Source organism: Taudactylus pleione, unplaced genomic scaffold, assembly GCF_031769625.1.
Source record: "Taudactylus pleione unplaced genomic scaffold, aTauple2 ptg000093l, whole genome shotgun sequence".
NCBI lineage: Eukaryota > Metazoa > Chordata > Amphibia > Anura > Myobatrachidae > Taudactylus > Taudactylus pleione.
In genome coordinates, this window is record NW_028284495.1 from 20935001 (window position 1) to 20957748 (window position 22748).

The window sequence follows — 22748 nt, forward strand, 5'->3', positions numbered from 1 at the left end:
TACTAATCTCTAAAGGCACCCATACACGGTGCAATATGCACCATGACATGCGACTTGCGATCCGACGGACAAAGCATATCGGGCGGCCGAGCGGCCAATATGCCGGCACCCCCCTCCCCCACCTGCTTAGCGCTGCATGGGATCACACATCGCATTCCCAGATCAAGTGAACATGCAGTGAGATCTGGAGGTGCGATGTACGACCCCACGGGAGAGTGCACTGGCCATTATCATGCCCACACACGGTATGATATAGCAGCGATATAGTACCAATCCATCGGATCGGCTGCTATATCGCACCGTGTATGGGGGCTTTAAGTCTCATTTATATGGTTGATGCTCAATTCAAAACTGAAGGCTCAGTATGTTTACAGTTTTTTCCCAACAAATTCAATTATGCTTGGTGTTATTTACACTGCCTTGAATTAATATGGGCAGATATTTATTTTCTACAGTATGTAACACTTGTAGGAATTGGTCCAGTCCACCAAGAATACTACTGTGTTCTTTTGAAGCACGGGGGGCAAACAATCGCTATAGCAGCCCATGTGGCAGTTACAGGGCCAAGAGACACAAAGGGCCCAAAATAATTCAGGCCTGTAATGCTAACAGCAAAGGAGGAGCTTTGCTTGCTCATGTACATTAACCTAGGAAACGCTATTGCACTATAAGACAGCACAAGCTAAACTCCTTTTGACAGCATACACAGAACAGTGTTCATGTGTGAAGAGTTTAAAGCTTATGATACATGCTATGTGCAGGAAAAATTCCCTATGTTAATATATGCAGCTGTCACAGAGAGGAATTGTACATGGGACTTCAAATTAAGCATAAAAATTCAGATTTGCGGGGCATACTAAGATTTACATGAAATTTGGTAAATTAAATGTAAAAGGAGAGTTATAGTAAAACTTACCTTGGTTAACTCTCTTTCTTCGAAGTCCATAGGGTCCACAGGGAGACATTGGGGGTGTAGGTGGGACCTGGAGGACCGGACACCAACAGCAAAGCTTTGCAATCCCAGAATGCTCTGGTCCTTCCCCCTATACCCCGCCCACAGCCTGAGGGCACTTCAATTTTGTTAACAAGCCAAGGCAGGAGCAGGATAGGAGAGAAGGAAGACTGGTACACTGAGAAATCACACTCTGGCAAATGTTGTATTTGGGTAAAGAAAGCCGGGGAACACATGGAGTTCCGGCACCCAGAGGAAACACTCATGTCCGGCGTGCATAGCAGTGCAATGGCACGCATGGACTTCCGGGACCTAGAGGGAAAACTTATGTCCGGCGTGCGTTGCACGGCAATGGCACGCATGGACTTCCGGTAAGGACATCCAACTCTAGGAGGATATTCCTGACTAGCCACTAGCAAGTAATATTATAAATGGATATACATGATCTTGCTTGATGTTGTTACATTTAAATTGACTGCACCCCATTTTTGTCCTGTGGTTTGATTGGCAATCAGGAGTATAAGAGAGAGGATGTGGCATTACCCGGATATACCGTGAAAAAGATACATTCGAAACGTGTTGGCTGTGGGGTATGTGCAATTTTGGAAAGACTGAATCTCTCAAATCCCTGAAGCATCAGAGTTAATAGGGTGGTCTGTACATCGATTCGGACAATTGTATTTCAAACCACCTTTCTGTGTTATCATTTCCTTAATTGCTTTTTTGGGGGGGAAAACCTCCAGATTTGGACTATTTTTATTCTCATTGTTCACTTGATATTTTTGTGGAAAAAAATGATTTTTAACTCTTTATGGATATTGAAGTGAGTTATATGGGAAGAGCCCACAACAAAAAATACCATTATACGAGGAATCAACACATTGCCTGTGTGAGTAGGGTACGCATTTCTGCTGGAAAAGATACATTGATATGTTCGTTACCACTATGTCCTAATGTGAGTGGGGTACGCTAATTTGGAATCCATAGTATTATAAATACACGTTTGGTGCTCCCTTTCTTGAACCTGCATGACACAAAGATACCGTTATATGTGGTGATTGCATTTACGTGAATATAAGTCTCGGGATATTTATAGCCTTCATGTGTGATCTATCTTTGAGGAGGGTACTTTAGAACAATCTACATATTGTTGGTTTTTCGGTTTCCTTTTTATGTCACATTGCCATTGAGGAAAAGAAAAGTGACAGAACATATAGAAGAAATCTTTGATCCCCAGGAGGATTTTTCTGGACTAATAAAAGTTATATATTTGTAACTTTATATATACACACACATATATATATATACATACACACACACACACACACATATATATATAGATATATATATACACACACACACTGTGTGCTCTTTGATTTTTCCCTACAATTATTTATTCTGTACATATTTTCTTGTATTGGTCAAGACTGGGATAAAATTGGAGATGACTTATTCTGAAATTGCGCCTTTACATCTTCAATAACTTTATATTTATACTCACACAGAGAAGGAAACTAGTGACCAGGAGAAGAAAACTCATAGAAGCTAGGAGCGTCAGGACGGGTGCCCTGTGGACCCTATGGACTTCGAGGAAAGAGTTAACCAAGGTAAGTTTTACCATAACTCTCCTTTCCTTCTTCAGGGTCCATAGGGCTCCACAGGGAGACATTGGGGATGTCACAAAGCAGTTGTTCAAAGGTGGGAACGCTCCTGAGTTGATAGGAGAACCCTATGCCCGAAGGAAGCATCCTGAGAGGCAAATGTATCAAAGGCATAAAACCTAAGAAAGGTCTGGACAGAAAACCAAGTGGCAACCTTGCATAACTGTTCAGCTGAGGCGCCACGCAGGGCTGCCCACGAGGGACCCACAGAGCAAGTAGAATGAGTAGAAACTATAGTCAGCACAGGTAGGCCCGTCTGTGTGTAAGCCTGTGATATAGTCATGCGAATCCATCTGGCCAGAGTCTATTTGTTAGCTGGTCATCCCTTCTTGTGGAATCCATATAGGACAAAGAGGGACTCCGATTTTCTGATAGTAGTAGTAGAGCGGTCCACCTAGATCTTTAGAGCACGGACCACATCAAGTGAGGCCTCACCTGCCGAGAGGTCTGGTGAATTTAAGGCAGGAACCACAATTTCATCATTCAGGTGGAAGCGAGAAACCACCTTGGGAAGGAAGCCTGGGTGTGTTCGAAGAACAGCCCTGTCCTGATGAAATATCAAAAAGTGACTTGAAAGCGCCTCTAAATCCAACACCCTACGTATAGCCAGAAGAAACAGTCTTCGCAGTAAGCCATATGATATCCACTGATTCCAGGGGTTCGAATGGAGGTCCCTGAAGTGCTTGGAGCACCACTGACAAATCCCATGAAGCCACAGGAGGGACAAAGGGAGGTTGTATTTGTAGAACACCCTGCATGAAGGTGTGAACATCCGGTATAGGAGCAATTCTGCGCTGAACCCAGATAGACAAAGCAGAGACCAGCTCCTTCAGAGATGCTAGGTGGAGGCCTAGTTCCATCCAATCCAGCTTCAAGAAAGTCAAGAATTCTAGAAACCTTATAGACCTGATGGTCATAGTTTCTTGGAGCACACCATTGGAAATATGTATGCCATATTCTGTGGTAAATCCTGGCTGAGGCTGGTTTAAGTGCCTTTAGCATGGCCTGGACCACAGAGCTGGAAAAACCCTTAGCTGTTAGGAGGGATGTCTCAAGAGCCAAGCCGTTAAAGACAGATGGGCTAGGTGCGGATGGAGACATGAACCCTGAGACAACAGGTCTACTCGTAGAGGGAGCTGAAGAGGAACGTCTATGGAAAGCCTTTGAAGAGCACCAGTGACGTCTGGGCCAGGCCGGAGCTATCAACATGACTGTTTTGCCAGCATTTGTGAATAGGCAGCCCACTGTAGGTCCTGAGGGAGAGACACCGGGGCTGATGGACCTGGAGCTGTGTAACAATTAATACAGAAACCATCCTGAATGAGGTCCTCTGTGGCTAAGCCCGCAGAGCAGGACTTACAAAACACCAGAGTAGGAGGAGCAGCATCAGGCTTCTTGTTATTCTTTACTCTGACAACCATAGCTCTAAGAATAATAGAATACACTGTATGATACAGTGAAGTGAACACCTTGCAGTATGTGTAATATGGCACAATGAGGTGTGCAAACACGCTATATATGGCACAGTGTAGTGTGCAACTGCGGTATATAGTATGTGATAGTCATCACACATATAGCAATAGTGAGGTACAATGAACCCCCAATACCTTAATATGTCAGGGTATAGTGGAAAAAAGGGACGGGTATAAACTGACAGCATAGAAAGTAGAGATTAGCGCTAGCATAAGTCACATACAACTGCAGAATACACATCTGCAATAGGCACTAAAATCAACTATACAGTGGCTGGTAGGATATAGCGCTGTATAACCTGGCCCATGGGAGAGATATACAGGGAGACTGGACCCAGCGTTTCCCGGAGACCTGCTTGCTTAAAATGGCTGCCGCGTGTTTCTGAGGGGGCGGTTGGTGATTGAGGAGCAGCTCAGAGAACACCAACACCGCAGTGGAAAGTCTCCCTGAGCTGGGGGAGGGGCTGCAGGGAGAGCGCCTTATCCCCTGGCTGACGTTAACCACCGGATGCCTCTGCGTCAGTTTCTTTATGCCCCGGTGGTCTAGAGGAGTAGTGGGCAAGCCAGTGTCCACATCAGCGCCTCTGGTCTGTCTCCTGAGACAGGAGGCAAGACTGCACAAAGACACGGGTCCCCGCGAACGCCGCCTTACCTGTCCCCTGGATTCCGGGCTGCAGTCTGGGGTCCGGGGAGCCTGCTAGCTAGTCCCCCACAGAGCCCCGCCGGGAGTACCTAGCACAGGCTTGGTGTCATGGTGCCGCGGAGGGGTGATGGGGCGGCAGCACAGACCTCTGGAAGACAGTTTGGTAAAAAATATAAAGTAAATGAAATCAAAATTAAAGCTTGGGCTGCTTAATGCAGCCCTGTGTTATAATGGTGGTCCAGCTCCTGCCGGACACCAACGAATCTGAAGTGCCCTCAGGCTGTGGGTGGAGCATCCTGGGATTGAAAAGCTTTGCTGTTGGTGTCCGGTCCTCCAGGTCTCACCTACACCCCCCAATGTCTCCCTGTGGAGCCCTATGGACACTGAAGAAGAAATACAATATAACTGCAAAGATGTAATTATACAATTATAAAATGGCACAGTGCAGTTTTCTTTTAATCCGCAGACACTGGCACTAGTCAACTGATTAATTCTAGACTAAGTAACAGTCATGTGAGTAAACCTTTTTTTCCACAAGGTACGTATGTTCCTGAATGAATGAATGGATAATAGTCATGTAAATGCTTGATATGCATGTGACCTCGGTTTTCCACTAGAGTTTAGGGATCATTGTAGGCTTCATTACTTATTGTAGTAGAGCTCTGATAAACACTATTTCACTGCAAGTAAGCGCCAATGGGCTTGGAGTCTAGTGTCAGGTTCACACCTGTAAAACGCGTTTAGAATATTGCTCACTATTATTGAATGTGACAATCCTTCAGTAGCTTATCAACCTGTTTTCAACTCAAATAAATCACTTATAGAATAACAACAGCATTTCCAACATGTACATTAGAACATGAGGGTCTTTATTGCTCACACAATAACATGCAGCTTAACTCAAGTACTTGCACTGTTACAGACCACTGCCCATAACTGCTATATTACATATATTCACAGTGCATTCTATAGTAATTAGATCATTTTATTTGCTCCTTTTATTACATAAATTCAAGTTATTTATTTTTTTTATTACCTGAAGCATACTGTGCTATTCTCTTTTATTGGAAGCAGAGATGCTTTCAGGGAAACAACTTTATTTCCTGGCAGGGTGACTTGTTTCAGAACAGATGCTTGAAAAAGGAAAAATACACAAGATCAATTAATAGAACATGGTTATAAAAGTCGGTGCATAAAACAACATGATGAAATCCTGCAGTCATCATCTTTCTGGTCTTCCCAAGAACATCATTTTAGCTGAAACTTAAGTAAATGATAAACAAGTTGTATGTATGACTTCCGTTCCATTACACCACACTCTTCCCGGATCAGTTTGACAGGAACCTTAATACAGCTGGTTTTGCCAAAACACGACGATTTAGGACCAAAACACAAAGGTCTGCAATAAGTAGCAATCATTTAGATTTTAGCTATCATTTATCTATTACATTCTATAAAATAACTAGAATATTGCTACACCTTCACTTGTCCTGTTTAGGAGGTCTGATATAGCTGTGTTAGTACTTCACAGTTGTGCCAATAAAAGCAACCCCTCTGGCCATTCACCCTTCACTGCCTATGACTACAGACTGACAGCATTCAGTATAAAGTATTAGTGCAAGTAGTAAACCTGAAAGCTAAGGTTTATAAATCCAAGTTCGCAACCACAAAACATACAGTTCAAATTCTAACCATCTTATTTAGTGGAAAGCACTACTATCAAACTGCGGGCCATCCAAGGCCTTCTTACAGCCTTCAAACATACAACAAATCTTACACTGTACATATCATTGTTCTGATTCAGAATCACACACACAGTGGCCACACCTGCAATTATTCGCATTGCGCATACATTCAATGCAGAGGCAGATTTAGACCTCATGGGGCCCTAAGCAAGACACCGATTTTGTGCCAGTGCTGGAAACACCTAACGTCTCACCCACTCCCTTCCTCAGTGCTGGAAAAAAATCATTACCTGCCGCCCACCGCAGGTTTCCCCCAGACTATAGCAGGTAAGTGCTGGAGGCAACCAAAACCCCACACACACACACCGTGGGCCCATGATCCCAAAAAAAGAAAAACAGTAAAAAAAAAAACTATAAATTAAATTAATAAAAGACTATATATTATCTTACTCTGACTAAGCATGACATATGCTGTCTCTAGAATCATAATAAAATAGATATATCAATGTACAATTGGGTGTGATTCAAAAGGTCGACAACAAAAAGGTCGACACTAATTTGGTCGACATGCCAACAGTTAGACAGTACAGAATGTCAACATGGAAATGGTTGACACAGAAATGGTCGACATTTTTTGTTCGTTTTCTAACAATAATTTTCACCATAACCCTAACCTACCTCTTGGTGCCTAACCATAAAAAAAGTGTCAACCATTTCTGTCGTCCATTTCCACATTGACTTTTTGAACCTGTCGACCAAATCATTGTCGACCTTTTGTATGGAACCCGTAAGGTTGACATTGTAGAGGTCATTGCAAGACTTTTTTACACAGGTGGTTACAAGAAAACTATATAATAATAAAAAAACAAGCCCTGTGGATGAAGCGCTTCCACACTTGTTCATTAGAGCCCACACCTCAATTCCACCCCTTTTACAGTGAATGGAGAATAAAAGGAACTTGTTAATAGGGATCATTGGCTCCTATATTGGTGCAGGAGTAGGTGCACAAATATTGAGGATTATAAATGAGCAACCCCAACAGAATACAGCAGAGAATGAGGCCACGGTACTGTGACATGTACAGTATATGTGTACTGCCAGCTCATTTACACTATGAATAATCTCAAATTACAAGGTCAGTTTGTGCTCTTTTTAATATGGGGTGAATGGCGCGATGGTCAGAGGTGGGCGCTAGTGACTGTCACAGCTAACGGACAAACTATAGATTGTCTGCTAGAGAAGCACTCTGGCAAATCTTCACGAAACATTAATAGGAAAATCCTTTCATAGAAGGCACGAGTATATTTTATTTGGTGGAAATTATATTTCTCAATATGTTCTTAAAAAATTGAAGACTTAGATTTATTGTTTTATTTTCCATGAAACCTATATACCTGGTGGCAGGTGTGCTGCTTGGATGAGCGCATTCAAAGGGATTTCTTTCTCTCCAGGTTTATTAAGATTAAGCACTGGCTTGGTAGGCAGTGTGGTCACATGCTTGACAGTCCCACTGCTTGGCTGCTGGACTACCTGCAACAGCAATGGCAATGTTAGGGGGCACAAACAGGTCCTCATTCCAAACAGTCCATCAACATGCTCAATCAAGCGAAACTGCTATGAGGCATCTGTGTCTAGCCCTCAGTTTACACACATCACGCTCATGAAACCTCAAGCGTAATTTTGCCTGGATATGACAATAGGAAATCTCACCAGTTGTTTACAGTAATATCTAACAACATAAACTTGTCCAGATGGCTTTAATCCCTTAAGACACACAGGCCCATCAGACCGCAAGTCATGTAGGTTTTTCACAATTCATCATTAATGCAGTTTACTCAAAAGTCATGAAGTAAAATTGGCGAGATTTTATGTGCAGTTTTATTTCATATGGAATTAGATAACAGAAATCAAATGCTTTGTGAATGTTATTTTAATATCAGAGGGCTCTATGAAAGTATTACCAAAACATTAATTATACTTGCAATATGCTGCCTTAAATAAAAGATTACCATATAAAATTCATCATAGTTGTGTAAAATACCAATAAAAGTATTTTTTTTTAATGTATATCTTCCACAATGGAGGTCATTAAAACTTTTAATGTCAAAACATGATACACTCCAATGTTTTGCTTTCACATCTTGGGCCCCATTTATTAACGAGTTTTATCACTACAAACGAGTGATACAACCCATTGCGTTTGCTAATGGTGCTCCAGCCAATCAGCTCCCAACTGTCATCTGAAAAATGACAGTTGGGATCACTCGTTTTGAGTTATAAAGCTCATTGATAAATGAGGCCCTTTATGCTTTGCTAGTGAAGTGACCGGATCTGCCTCATTGATGTGGGACATTAAACTTTTTTCTCATGGAACTTCATTAATGTCCACACAAAAAAAAGCCAACCACCAGCGGCAGCTACCGGTGAGTAGAAAAATACAACAAAAGGTGCTGCAACCCATTACTAAACATATACATAAATTTTTTAAACTACAAAAAATAGAATCAGGATAGCAGTGTGCTTCAGGTAACTTTTGCTACTGTACATCTTCTGTACATAAGTTTTCATCGTACTTTGGTCCCTAAGCCCAGGTGGTTTTTTTTTTTCTGGTCAGTGACACTGCAGCCTGCACTGATATGTTCGGGGTTATCACAGTTACCCCCATTTGCACTCTGTGCTAGAGGACAGGGAACAATCATTACTCTCCAGCCTGCACCAGAGGTCTGGGAACAATCATTATTACTGTACTCTCCAGCCTGCACCAGAGGTCTGGGAACAATCATTATTACTGTACTCTCCAGCCTGCACCAGAGGTCTGGGAACAATCATTATTACTGTACTCTCCAGCATGCACCAGAGGTCTGGGAACAATCATTATTACTGTACTCTCCAGCCTGCTCCAGAGGTCTGGGAACAATTATTATTACTGTACTCTCCAGCCTGCACCAGAGGTCTGGGAACAATCATTATTACTGTACTCTCCAGCCTGCACCAGAGGTATGGGAACAATCATTATTACAGTACTCTCCAGCCTGCACCAGAGGTCTGGGAACAATCATTATTACTGTACTCTCCAGCCTGCACCAGAGGTCTGGGAATAATCATTATTACTGTACTCTCCAGCCTGCACCAGAGGTCTGGGAATAATCATTATTACTGTACTCTCCAGCCTGCACCAGAGGTCTGGGAATAATCATTATTACTGTACTCTCCAGCCTGCACCAGAGGTCTGGGAACAATTATTATTACTGTACTCTCCAGCCTGCACCAGAGGTCTGGGAACAATTATTACAGTACTCTCCGGCCTGCACCAGAGGTCTGGGAACAATCATTACTACTGTACTCTCCAGCCTGCACCAGAGGTCTGGGAACAATCATCATTACTGTACTCTCCAGCATGCACCAGAGGTCTGGGAACAATCATTATTACAGTACTCTCCAGCCTGCACCAGAGGTCTGGGAACAATCATTATTACTGTACTCTCCAGCCTGCACCAGAGGTCTGGGAACAATCATTATTACAGTACTCTCCAGCCTGCACCAGAGGTCTGGGAACAATCATTATTACTGTACTCTCCAGCCTGCACCAGAGGTCTGGGAATAATCATTATTACTGTACTCTCCAGCCTGCACCAGAGGTCTGGGAACAATCATTATTACAGTACTCTCCAGCCTGCACCAGAGGTCTGGGAACAATCATTATTACTGTACTCTCCAGCCTGCACCAGAGGTCTGGGAATAATCATTATTACTGTACTCTCCAGCCTGCACCAGAGGTCTGGGAATAATCATTATTACTGTACTCTCCAGCCTGCACCAGAGGTCTGGGAACAATCATTATTACAGTACTCTCCAGCCTGCACCAGAGGTCTGGGAACAATCATTATTACTGTACTCTCCAGTCTGCACCAGAGGTAGGATTTCAAAAGTAGACTGTGGCACTTTCCAGATTCTACTGCGCTGGTGCCATTTTCCCAGCAATTTCATAAGTGCACATGTCTCTGGAAACATGGCGTCTGCGCCATGCTTCTGGCATGACCTGTGACATAGACCTCCAGAAACATGGTGTTTGCACCATGTTCCTGGTAATATCTGCAGCCCCGATGGAGAGGTGTTTTGGATGTGTGCACGATGTGCGGTGTGACCCCAGGGACCAGTGTGCACTGCACACCCAGTACCCATTTTAGATACAGTCATGACCACAGGTCAGTAAACAATAAATATTATTCTCCAGCCTGCTCCAGAGGTCAGAAAACAATCATTGCTCTCCAGCCTGCTCCAGAGGTCAGAAAACAATCATTGCTCTCCAGCCTGCTCCAGAGGTCAGAAAACAATCATTGCTCTCCAGCCTGCTCCAGAGGTCAGAAAACAATCATTGCTCTCCAGCCTGCTCCAGAGGTCAGAGAACAATCATTATTGCTCTCCAGCCTGCAACAGAGGTCAGAGAACAATCATTATTGCTCTCCAGCCTGCAACAGAGGTCAGAACAATCGTTATTGCTCTCCAGCCTGCACCAGAGGTCAGAACAATATCACTAATAATTGTCAGTCTGCATTGTGCACCATTGGTCACGACACTAAGAAACAGTGGACTGAAGACTCACTATTAGTCAGTTTGCACCCAGTAAAAGCCTCCTGACTGATAGTTCTCTTAGTCTCCAGTCTGCCCGCAAAACCAATGTTCAGGGAACGATCAAGATTGTTCTGTAAACTAACATTCATCTATTATCATAAAACACTATTATGTTATGAGACCACTCAAAAGGTGAGCTACAAGGTAAGTTTTAAACACTTACTTTCTCAAAATAATTTTTTTTTTTGCTTTTGTTAAAGGAAATATAAATAAATAGCAAACAAAGTAACTTAAACTTAAATGCAAGTGATGGATCATTCACAATGCTTATGGCTTCATGTTCTGATTAAATATTTGGTCTATAATTTGGTCCAGCATACTGAAATGTACATTGAATCAATTAAAAATAACCTACCATTATTATATTGTTTAGCAGTGCTCCTCACAGTGACCACAAGAGAAAATTTTTAGTTGTTTGTCATGATAACCATCCAACACTAGTAATTTATCTTTTCTTTATGGCTTCCTATACTTTGTGGATAATGAGTTTCCAGATAACAGATCCTATACCTGTACACAAACTCAATAAAACTGTGGATGATTCAGGACATATTTAGCCTATTGTCACATAACAAAATGAGTATTAGATAAATAACTGCAGAAAAAGCCATGGTGGCAAAAATGACCTAAAAAAAAAAAACTCCAAAAGGGTAGATTCACTAATCACAATTATTCAAAGCCGATAGTTTTAAAACGGCAATAGGAGTGACTGCTAAACCAGTCTTGTTTAGATATCATCCTATTGCCATTTTAAATCCACCAGTTAAAGCTTTGACAAACTGCGGGATAGTAAATATACACCCAAGTGCATCCGGGCAGGAGCATGTCGCGAGTCAGACACTTGATCAATTCTAATTTGGGGATTTGGCCATGTGTGGTTCTGACACCTGGCTAAAACACAATGATCCTATCCTGTTGGTCACTTAGCTGTGATACTTTATGACCGTTATTGATGTTCATCCTTTTATCGGTATACTATAATTGGGAGATTTCACAGATATTTGTTTGCTTTATCGTTGTTTATTTTGTATGAATATAGCAAAGGCATTATTTTCTTTACTACAATTGTTTGATGTACTTTACTTGTAACATTCATAAATTCATACCCTTGGCAGATGGGGTGCAGGATGTACTAAGGCTAAAATGCAGCCAAAACTCTGAAAAGTGCAGTTTTCTGAGCTCTGGCCGCATTCCCCATATGTACCAAGCTCCGGAATGCTGTACTTGGCATAGCTTGGACCCATTAGGCATCTATAGATGGTGTAGCCTAATAGAAGACTACTGGCTTCTCTCCTAAATTACACAGAGGGATCCCTCCCAGCGTACCCCACAGCGCGTGCGTCGGACACGCAAGAGCAGATAGGACTCCCAGGTCATAAACCCGGAAGTTCTGTCATCGCAAATGACAAACTGTCTTTTGCAATTTTAATCACAATATTAGGTCAGGGCCGCAACTAGGGGGAGCTAGAGATGCACGTGCACCGAATTTGAGGGGGTGCTGAAGGGCTGACTCAGACCCTGCGGTGGCTTGGGGGCGGCAGATTCCTACTGGCCCTCTAGTGTCTGTTAGGCCAGCGCATAGCACATAACGTTCCCGCCGGAAGTGCCGGGAACGGTGTCGCTGCCGGGAGAAGATGCAGAAAGCTGCATCTTATCCCGTGACACCCCTGGCAATGAGCGTAAAACCCCTGGCAACGAGCATGAAACCCAGAGCATGAGACCCCTGGCAACCAGCGTGGCACCCGTGGCAACCAGCGTGGCACTCCTGGCAACGAGCAAGTAACTTAAAAGTAATTAGAAGCCTTACGTTGGGGCATAAAATGGTGTCAGGGGCAAATATGTAAGTGGCACTTTGGTAATAGGCATTACAGCGTGTGGCATAATGTGTACTGTGCATTATGGTGCGTGGAATAATGTAAGTCACTATACCAGGGACATCTGACTAGTGCACTGCCTTATGGAGGAGCAAGGACAAAATCCAGGTACGGGAAGGGAGGGGGCGCAAAATTACTGCCTTACCCTGGTGACAGATATCCTAGTTTCGGCCCTAATTAGGTACATACCAGCATTATTAATGCCGGTATGTATTCAATAACTGGTGGGATGTACTGCATCCATAATGCGAAGCATAGTACATCCAGGCCAGGATGTTTTAATTAAACACAGGCAATAAAAGAAACCAAAAACAACTCCAAACATTTTGCAGAACTCCAGAATATACATACAACTGTAGATGTAGCGCTCACTTCAGATGGTTTTTCTTTTGGTTCATAAATTCCTATAATGTAAGATATTGAATTATACAGTTCCAGACATCAATGAAGTCTTTCTAAACTCAATCTTTGTAGTGTAATGCTGGGTACACACTGGCCGATATATTGGCCGATCACAGACATATATAGCATTGGCTGTGCTGCACAGCCAATGAACAGATATGTCTGCAGACATATCTGTCCATCGGCAAGTGTGTACGGGCGATCAGCCGATCGCCCATACACAGGGTAGCCAAAAGCGGGTACTACTTACCCGGGTCCGGCACAGCTCCCCTTCCTCAGCAGCCCAGCAGCACTGAGAGACTGTTCGAGGCTGCTAAAGCAGCAGCCAGAGCAGTCTCCTATGCCAAAGGGGGGAGCGATCACGCTGATCGCGCCCCCCTTGGCTGTGCGCTGGGCTGAGGGGCACACAGTGCCCCCCCCCCTCCGCAGCGCACAGTGCCGCGTCGTAACTGTGTTTTTTTTTTATAAGGGGGCGTGGCCACGCCTATCGCAATTAGGCCACACACCCTACCCGCCCCCAGTCAGGCCGGGCCTGCTGCAGCATGCAGATGATGGTCGTTCAGTGTGTATGAACAACCATCATCTGCAAATATATCTGCAGATCACTCGATCTGAAGATATGTCTGTCAGGTGTGTACCCACCTTTATGGGTTCCCTTTATCGGGAATTCTCAGATGTCAACAGTCAAGCTACAAATTTCTTCTTATCTGGTCCTCACTTGTAAAGTCACAATTCAAATTCCATAGGCTGTTCCCCAAAAGTCATAAAAATTCCACTTCAGAGTATTGCACAGAATGGGCCCACCGTGAAACAAAACTCCTCTTTCATGCGATTACAATGCTCACACCAAAAGACAGCACCCTCATAGAAAGGATGAGGACAGTATCAGATTCTAACATACACTATAGCACACACAAAGGAATTGGTATGAAATACCGCCGGCCGCATGGTTCGATTCCCGTCAGCGGCAGCCCGACAGGAGCAGAGTGCAACGCAGCGGAAGCCCGACAGCGCTGGAAATCCCGATCGTGGATAGGTAAGTATTTACTAATCTAACCTAACCCCCCTAACCCTAACCCTCCTTAGGGGTGCCTAACCCTAACTTCCCCCCCAAGTGCCTAACCCTAACCCTCCCGGGGGGGTGCCTAACCCTAAGTCCCCCCCGGGAGCCCTAAACCTAACCCTCCCCCCCCGCGGCTGTCCGCTCGCGGAGCCCGGCATCCCTACGATCGGGATGCCGGGCACCGGTCTCCCGGCGCCGGGGAAATGCGGGCGTCTACATCTAGACGCCCGGCATTTCACCCTTGCTGGGAAATGACAGTCGGGAAGCCGGCTGCCGGTATTTAGGCAGTCGGCTTCCCGATTGCCTCCCCACACAAATGGGGGTTGTGTATGTATTTACTCACCCGTCTGATTTCTTCTGTGCTGGTCTCTCTCTCTGTCATTCAGCTGCAGATCACTTGTACTGACTTCAGCATTTATATTCTGATAAATGTCTGTACAATGTACTACTATTTTAAGAGCAACTGGATAAATACATTTAGTTTAAAGAACACTTATAGTGTTATTATTTTTATTATACACGCACATATTGGGCCATTGACTTCCACTCATGCGACTGAGATTAATAAGACTTTATTGATTGACTTTTGGGACTGCATTATTCAATATTTCACATTATAGGAATTTATGAACCCACAAAAAACAACATTTGACCATTAAGTCATATATATTGGTGGGATCATATTTATACTGAAGGGACTCTGAAATACAAAAGTGATTATCTATGAACGCAAAGGACAACCTGTTTATACCACATCAGGCTATGATATATACAGTCGTTTATGAAGAAACAAGGTGGACCAAAATTGTTACATATTTTCATAGTAATAAAATGTAAATTGAAACTAATATGCTCTTACCACATGCTTTATATTCATAGGTTTCAATGTATTGAGTGACTGGGAAAGAGCAGGGTTAATCTGTTGGATTTTGACACTGCCAAGTGCCACAGAACCAGCTGTGTTTGCGGTCTGCATGGAAGTGGTTGGTGTGATCTTCACAAAAGAGAGCGAGTTTGTGGCAGTAGTAGCTGGCGGAGGGTTCGGGTGACCGCACTGTAAGACAAATTCCTGAGAATTTGGCATCAGTCGGCGCAGTGAAGGTAGACTCTTCTGTACAGAGGGAAATAATAAAATAGATTTACCATTCTATTGGTTGGATGTTTTGCACCAATATGTTTACTTTATACATGTTCGAATTCCAGTTTTTTCTAAACTAAATATTTCTAGACAAAAATACTCTTTATAGACATTTTCATATATTTCTTTTCCCAGATAAGCCTTAAGCTGGCCACACATCTAAAGATTCTGTCCAACCAGCCAACTAGTTGATTGGTTGGAATGAAAATCTGGTAAGGTATGAAAGCAAATGACATCAGCAATCTGCTCCCAAGCGCCGGAAAATGGACAAAAACTCATTTGAACAAATTGTTTAGATCAAACATTTAACAAACTTGTCTGACGACCATTTTCATCTGTTTTCTGGTATTTAGGTGCAAATTGCTGATCATCATTTACTCCCACATGTTACCAGATTTTCATTCCAACCAATCAACTAGTTGGCTGGTTGGACAGAATCTTTAAATGTGTGGCCAAGCTTTAGGCTGGGTACACACCTGAAGATTTTCTGTCCAACCATCCAACTAGTTGATTGTTTGGAATGAAAATCTGGTAAGGTATGAAAGCAAATAATCAGCAATTTGCTCCCAAATGACAGAAAATGGACAAAAACTGTTTTAACAAATTGTTTATATCAAACATTTAACAGACTTGTCTGACGACCATTTTCATCTGTTTTCTGGCATGTAGGAGGAAATTGCTGATCATCAGTTACTCCCATACCTTACCAGATTTTCATTCCAACCAATCAACTAGTTGGATGGTTGGACAGAAAATCTTCAGGTGTGTAGCCAGCTTTAGGGGGATATGTATCACACATTGGAGAGAGAGGAAGGGGCATTTTGAACAAGTGGTATTCTAATTATCACTTGTTACTAATCTTAAACACATCTCAAACACATGACAGGAGCTGATTGGTTGGAGCACCAAGATTAGTATCAAGCGATAACAAGAATATCACTCGTTATTAAACATGCCCCAAAGTACTAACCAATCAGCTTTTGTCTTTTTTCAAGCACAGCCTATAAAATGACAGAAGCTGATTGGTTAGTACTACTTTATCTCTTTCTAAGGCTTGATACATCTCCCCCTCAGCTCAAACAAGATTAATAAGACATTTCAAATGCATTTCATACTGAAGTAGTCAATAGTCTCAAAATGAATACATATTGGGCTTCTCTAAATTGCATAAACCACTGTATAGTACTTTATTTTCGACTAACAGATTCCACTTTCTGGAATGAAAAAAATAACACACAGACGTACCTTCAAAAATGGCACCAGATATGGCTGTGGTGAGGACTTCAGCTCTTTATACAGTTTTGTGGTAAATTCTTCTGGTTCAAGTTTTGAATCCTTGAATTTGTCAGAAATATAAAAAGTTACACACTGTTACACTTGAGTGTAGTGGTTTTTAAAAGATCTTATGATGACCTTACTAACTTGAAAGAAGATTTCCCCCTGACACTTGGGTGCAAAGCAGGAGTTATTTTAGAGCCTCTTTTATCCTGGCTCCATTACAAGCAGGCGTAAATGCGGGCCCATGACATCTCTATACTTCGACAAACCATTATCTACTTTTCAATACCTCTCTGGAAGGCAAATATGCATGTCTGCCTGTAGCACATGCAGGGGGGGTTTCTGAGTACCCAGAAATCACCCCTGGCAGACGAGAGCCGATACTATGTTTATTAAGCCCCACCCCTTAGCTGTAAAATGCTGCAGTTCACAAGTCAACAGGGAGAAGGCGGAGTCAAAATGATTGCGATTTACCCACGAATCACGATATTTTGTTGCTAGGGAGAGGAGCCTAATTACATGATGCCCGTTCCCGTCTCCATCTGCTAACTGCAGCTTCTACAAGGTAAGAGAGTGTGTGTTTGTGTGTTGTATGTGACATATACTGTGTGTGTGTGTGTGTGATGTAAGTGTGACATATAAGAGTGTGTGTATTTATGTAAGAATGGGTGTATAAAATGTGTGTATGTGTACACATATGTATGTATAAAATATATTCATTTATTTGTATAGAACCCCCTTTAAAATCCTGCGTTTGCCCGTCTGCTACAGGGTCGCAGCTCTTAGCATGTCATGTGATTGTTGAGGGGAGAAAAGGTGTAGGATGTCACAGTGGAAACAGAGCTCAGATGGGCCTTACATAGTTTCTCTGCTCTCTAAATCATGTGACAGTGGTTGCCTAGGTAGTCACATAAGACTATGGAAAGCTGTAGACGTAATCATTAATAGCAGTTTAAAGAAACAAATCAAGGAAATGACTAACTCAAAGCTGTTTTTTAGACTAACACAGTAATTTATGTGCTTACTGATGTAAAACAAACTATCAATTATTAATAAAATGTTGGGTGGCGTGTCAACGGGAAAAGGAGTACAGCATGAAATGCAATTGTCAAAACAATAAAGACTTACAAGCAAGTTCTTCACCAGATTTTTCACATTTTGGCCCATAATTGGTGACCGAGGTCCACTGGATGCCAGTTTTATTAATGTTGCAAGAAAGTTCTTACATTTCTTCACATTGTCCAGGACTTCCTAGTTAAATGACAAGAAAAGAGCTTTCCACTGGGCAGGTGTTTCACATGTAAACTCAATTGAATTTTACATGCGATGGTAACTAACTAAACAGAGTGGAGAATCCAGACAAATGCTGCTGCACTGCAAATGCTAACTGCAAACACAATTGGGTATGGGGCCCTTCAAACCAATGGGTTCCATTCCCACAATCTTTTACATGTTTTAAAATGCATTCATTTCTGATGTCAGTGGAGAACGGTCCCTTGACTTGACTTTACATATATGTAAAGAGTCAAATATGTTACAGCTATTCTTTTGCAAAGCTTAAACCTAAAATGTTTTAGTATTAAATTACTTTATATGAGAAATCAATTGCTGAAATCCCTGTAGATTTAAGATGAAGACATGACTCACTAGAATGTGCAGAAATCCCAGGTAAATTTACTGAAATACACCAGTAAAAGCTCAGATCACCACCTCTGCGCACATGTTACTGCAAGGAAGCTGCCAAATGTGAGAAATTGATTTATAATGCAAGGAGTGATGTTATGGAAGGTTAATGATAAAATATCACTGAACAATTACGCTGCTTTATCAGGTTTTTAGGTAAATTACATAAAGCAGGTAAGAATGACAACTATGCAGAATACACTTAACACAAAACATTTTGTAATATTTGGGCCCGTATTCAATTAGTTTCGCACCCGCGATACTTTTTCGCATGCCAGACTTTTTGCCTACATTGCGTATTTTAGCTGCGAAAACTTATCGTGCGTGTCCCCGCGATATGCCCTATTCAATTCCAAAAGTCGCGAAATCGGAGATACGCGATGTCAGAACAGGCGAAAAAGTGGTGTTTGAATTGGGGAAATCAGCCTGAACCCCCCAAAAAGATGCGGAAACATTGGGGGATCAATGTAGTGCCCAATTAGCCCTAATGAAACATTTTGGAGTACTTAAGTTCTCACAATTGCCACTATATAGTGTCTTTGCACAAGTGGTGAAGAATGGCATAAAACAGTTTTTTTGGGGGAGAAAATAAGTAGTCCTGGCAAATTTGGGGTACTTGAAAATGGGTGCAAGCATATTTTAAAGTTGCTAAAGTGAAGTTATAAGAAACGTAAAAAACGCACCTTCAGCAAACACCTGTCATCAAAAACACACCTCACCCATACTCACAGACCCCCCCAAAGGTCTATTTCGCTACTTTTTATGTTTGTACCCCCACTTTGCACTTTTTCGCCCCCTTTTTCAAAGTGCTTTTTGTGGGCTGTTCTTCACTTTTTTTAGTTTTTTTTGACAGTTACCCTTTGGGGGCTTCCCCAAGGATGCAGAGTGGTTTCCCCACCTTTGTACCCCAAAATAGTGATTTTGCACTTTTCTCCTGCTATTCATAGGCTAATCTTTTTCGCCTATCACATTGCATTTCGTTTTCGCATACGCGAAAAGTGTTTGCAATTGAATACGGAGATAAAAGTTTCCGCCTGGCGAAAAGTCGCAATCGGCGATACTTTTTTGCGGATCTCGGCTTTTCGCGGCTAACTGAATACGGGCCTTGGTTGGTGAAGTTACATTAAGTGCCTGGTAGAATGGGATTCACTGGCCATAACTCGTTGTACCATACAAAGTAATACAAAGACCAGGATTGTGCAGATTAGTAACACCAGGAATACCAAGTGTGCAAGTTTCAGTCTGGATCCAACCCAGTAAATGATAGAGACAGTGACTATGACAGCCTGATACATGTGAATGAATCAAACAGGACAGCAACACAATTGTTTTCTCCTAAATCATGTATTGTACAATACTGTAGTCAGCAAGCAGCTTTCATGGGCATGGAGACTGAAGTTAGCAATGTTTCCACAAGTAATAATTGACAACACTGACACCTAAAGTCTATGAGACTGCAGAGAACAGTGGTAAAAACAATAGGGAGAATGTAGATGAATCTGAATTGCTCACAACGCATTCAATTTATAAATACAGTAGAAATGTTTTTAACCTTGAAACCCAAAGAGCGGCTGTCACAGAGGAATAGAGGAGGAGATTCAGACTTACTGTGGAGTTGGGAGGCTGAATGCATTGTGGTTTATTCAAAGACACTGTTTTGCATGAAATCACACTGGGGGTTACAGATGGAACGTTTGCTTGTAGTTGTGCTGACCTGTTATTTTCAGCCAATGGAGGGGGCGCCACTGAAGCAGCCGGCTTTATACTAGATACAATAATCGGGCTAGATGCTCCAGGTGCTGTAGTAGTGCAAATATTACTAGTTGTTATCTTGATGGTAGAGGCACATGTAACAGCTGGCAGTACATTCGCTGGGACAAAGGCTTTGACAATGTTTGAATTACTTGGTTTAGCAGACATGGGCAAAGTACAGGTGATCGCTGGTGCCTGTGAAGGCGATACGGTTGTTGCTGGAACCACAACTGAATTGCAAGTAATTATTGTTACAGGGGTAGTCATGGGTTTAGGCGCTCTTACAGGCAGAACAGTGACCGTGGAGGTACCAGAACTAACTGCAGCAGTAGCTGTGATTCCCATAGGAGGATGGGATTGGGTGGCCACAGGCAAAGTGCATGGAACAGTTATAGCTGAAGCTGGTGGAACAGAAGCCCTGATTATAACTGTAGCAGTTCCTTGGCTGGTTGCTACAGTTTGTGAAGTGGGGCAAATTCTGACTACTGTAGGCATCGTGACCGTAGTATTTGCATTGGATGGCAAGACCAAGGAAGATTTGACAACACTGCTTGATGTACTTGTAGACTGTAATAATAAGAAAAGAATGGTGTTTAAATTAATAACAGAAAAGATGTTGCAAAATTCAACTTGCAGACTTTCAACATATAAAGTACATATGGGTACAGATATGACCTCATACACCTAGCGTTTTTGCTGTATATGGCGTGAGACAGATCCCGCTTCACAGGTCAGTTTTATTTTTTCGCACCGCAGCCGCATACCAACAGATTTGTAGTGTACTGAGGACTTCGTATTTGCACTTTTCTCGCATTCGTGCCAGTGTGAATTCAAACAATGCTGCGTGGCGGGACACATGGCGCAGCTCAGTCGTGTTGGTTCCTGATCTCTTGCATTTTTTCACAGATTTGTGTCACATAGTCACAGACTGCGAATCTATACCTCCTACTTTTATAGAATTAGCAGTACGGAAAAGATGCAAATTGACTAAAACATTGAGCGAAAAAGCTGCCCTAGTGCAGTGAAACATGTTGGCGATATACCCTGGCACCTGGCATCTTTATATACAAGCACCTTACCATTTATTGGGCACCTTTTTATACAAAGCACTTTGCTATTTAGTGGAGTGCTGTCTGGACTTGGGACATTGGGCCTGATTCAGAGCTGCTCGTTCGATCTGAGCGATGTTCGCACAACTGCGCATGCGCAAACCAGTCATTGCAGTCGGAAATCATGCACTCGCAAAACAGCGAGGGGCTGCTAATTTGATTGACAGAATGTACCATTTGTGGGTGGTAACAGAGGAAGGTGCTTGAAAACGGGGGAGTGGAGATCCGAACGCAGGCGTACCTAACGGTCAAAAGGGGTTTTATGGGAGTGCATAATTAGTAAAGGAGCGTCATCGACCGCGTCACTTGGTTGTCTTTTAGCCTGAACTGCTCGCAGTGATTGCGGTAGGAAAATCCTAACACAACCACTGCGAGCAGTTCTGATGCCTTTCGATGTTCCCGATTAATCTAATAAATATCGGAGATGACGTGTGATGCGAACGGCAAAGGGACGTCTTTACAAAATAGAGGGCGCATTTTTCGTTCGCTCGCTCAGACATAGAGGAGTCAACAAACCGCAAAGAGCGAGCGCTCAATTTAAATAGCCGGCCCCTTTTTTGGAACGACCGTCCGCAAATAGCGTCCGACTCTGAATCAGGCCCATTGTGCAATATTATCCAGCTACTGGCTACAGAGAGGAAATAGTCTGCGTTGGAGATCTTTTGACCATGAGACCATCGCTAATTATGGACTCCCTCAGGACTGTATTACAAGCCGGTAATCGTATATAGCTGGAACCTTTGGGTGCTACCAAAAGACTCTGATTGGGTGCATTTGAACTGCTTGAATAGAACCAAGTACCTTCTGGGTGATTACACTACACTTGCCTGCTTATTTGTAATGTTTATACCGGTGGATTAATACTTGCATTGCATATGAATTTTTTTATCTTCCATGTGACTATATACAGTATTTTTTATTTATAATAAATCCTTCTAGTTTTATTTCTATCAACTAGCGCTGCTTTACCTTCGATTCCATTGAGAGAAAGACGCATTGGCAGTGTGGTTACATTTTTCATGGCACACCAAATAGCACAATTTGGCATGATTTGAGGATAGGTGTATGTGGGAATAACTGTAGCGCTGCATATTTGATCATGTAGACTACCCATGTAAGAAATCTAATGAAAGAGGGATTGAAACTAGAAAAACCTTTAGATGTACTGATAGATTATACATACTTGCTTTACAGAAGAGCTTCTTTGAAAAGTGAGTGTTTGGGAAACAGGGGTTAAAGGGGAGGACACAGGTGCTGTTTTCACAGTGTTGCTGGCCACCAGTTGGTTTCCTGGAGTCTAGAAACAAGGGTTAAGACCGATTTAAAAACAAATAAAATAAAGCTTTATTATGCTGATCCCAACCCTATGACATCCTACAATTTATAAAAACAATGTTGGGCTAA

General features: G+C 42.6%; 1 protein-coding gene across 2 annotated transcripts in view; it reads right to left on the reverse strand.

Annotated features, from left to right (window-relative positions):
- The window catches only part of TAF4B (TATA-box binding protein associated factor 4b), a 134605-nt gene that overhangs the window by 92357 nt on the left and 19500 nt on the right, over window positions 1-22748 (reverse strand). The window contains exons 3-9 of one of the 2 annotated variants that reach the window (XM_088469586.1): window positions 22528-22641; window positions 20092-20802; window positions 17929-18051; window positions 16768-16857; window positions 15244-15495; window positions 7808-7943; window positions 5765-5861 (exon numbers count right to left, since the gene is read on the reverse strand). In XM_088469586.1, coding sequence (XP_088325712.1) covers window positions 5765-5861; window positions 7808-7943; window positions 15244-15495; window positions 16768-16857; window positions 17929-18051; window positions 20092-20802; window positions 22528-22641 — 1523 coding nt within the window. The remainder of the gene's footprint in view (window positions 1-5764; window positions 5862-7807; window positions 7944-15243; window positions 15496-16767; window positions 16858-17928; window positions 18052-20091; window positions 20803-22527; window positions 22642-22748) is intronic. The other variant, XM_088469587.1, reaches the window with a different exon arrangement.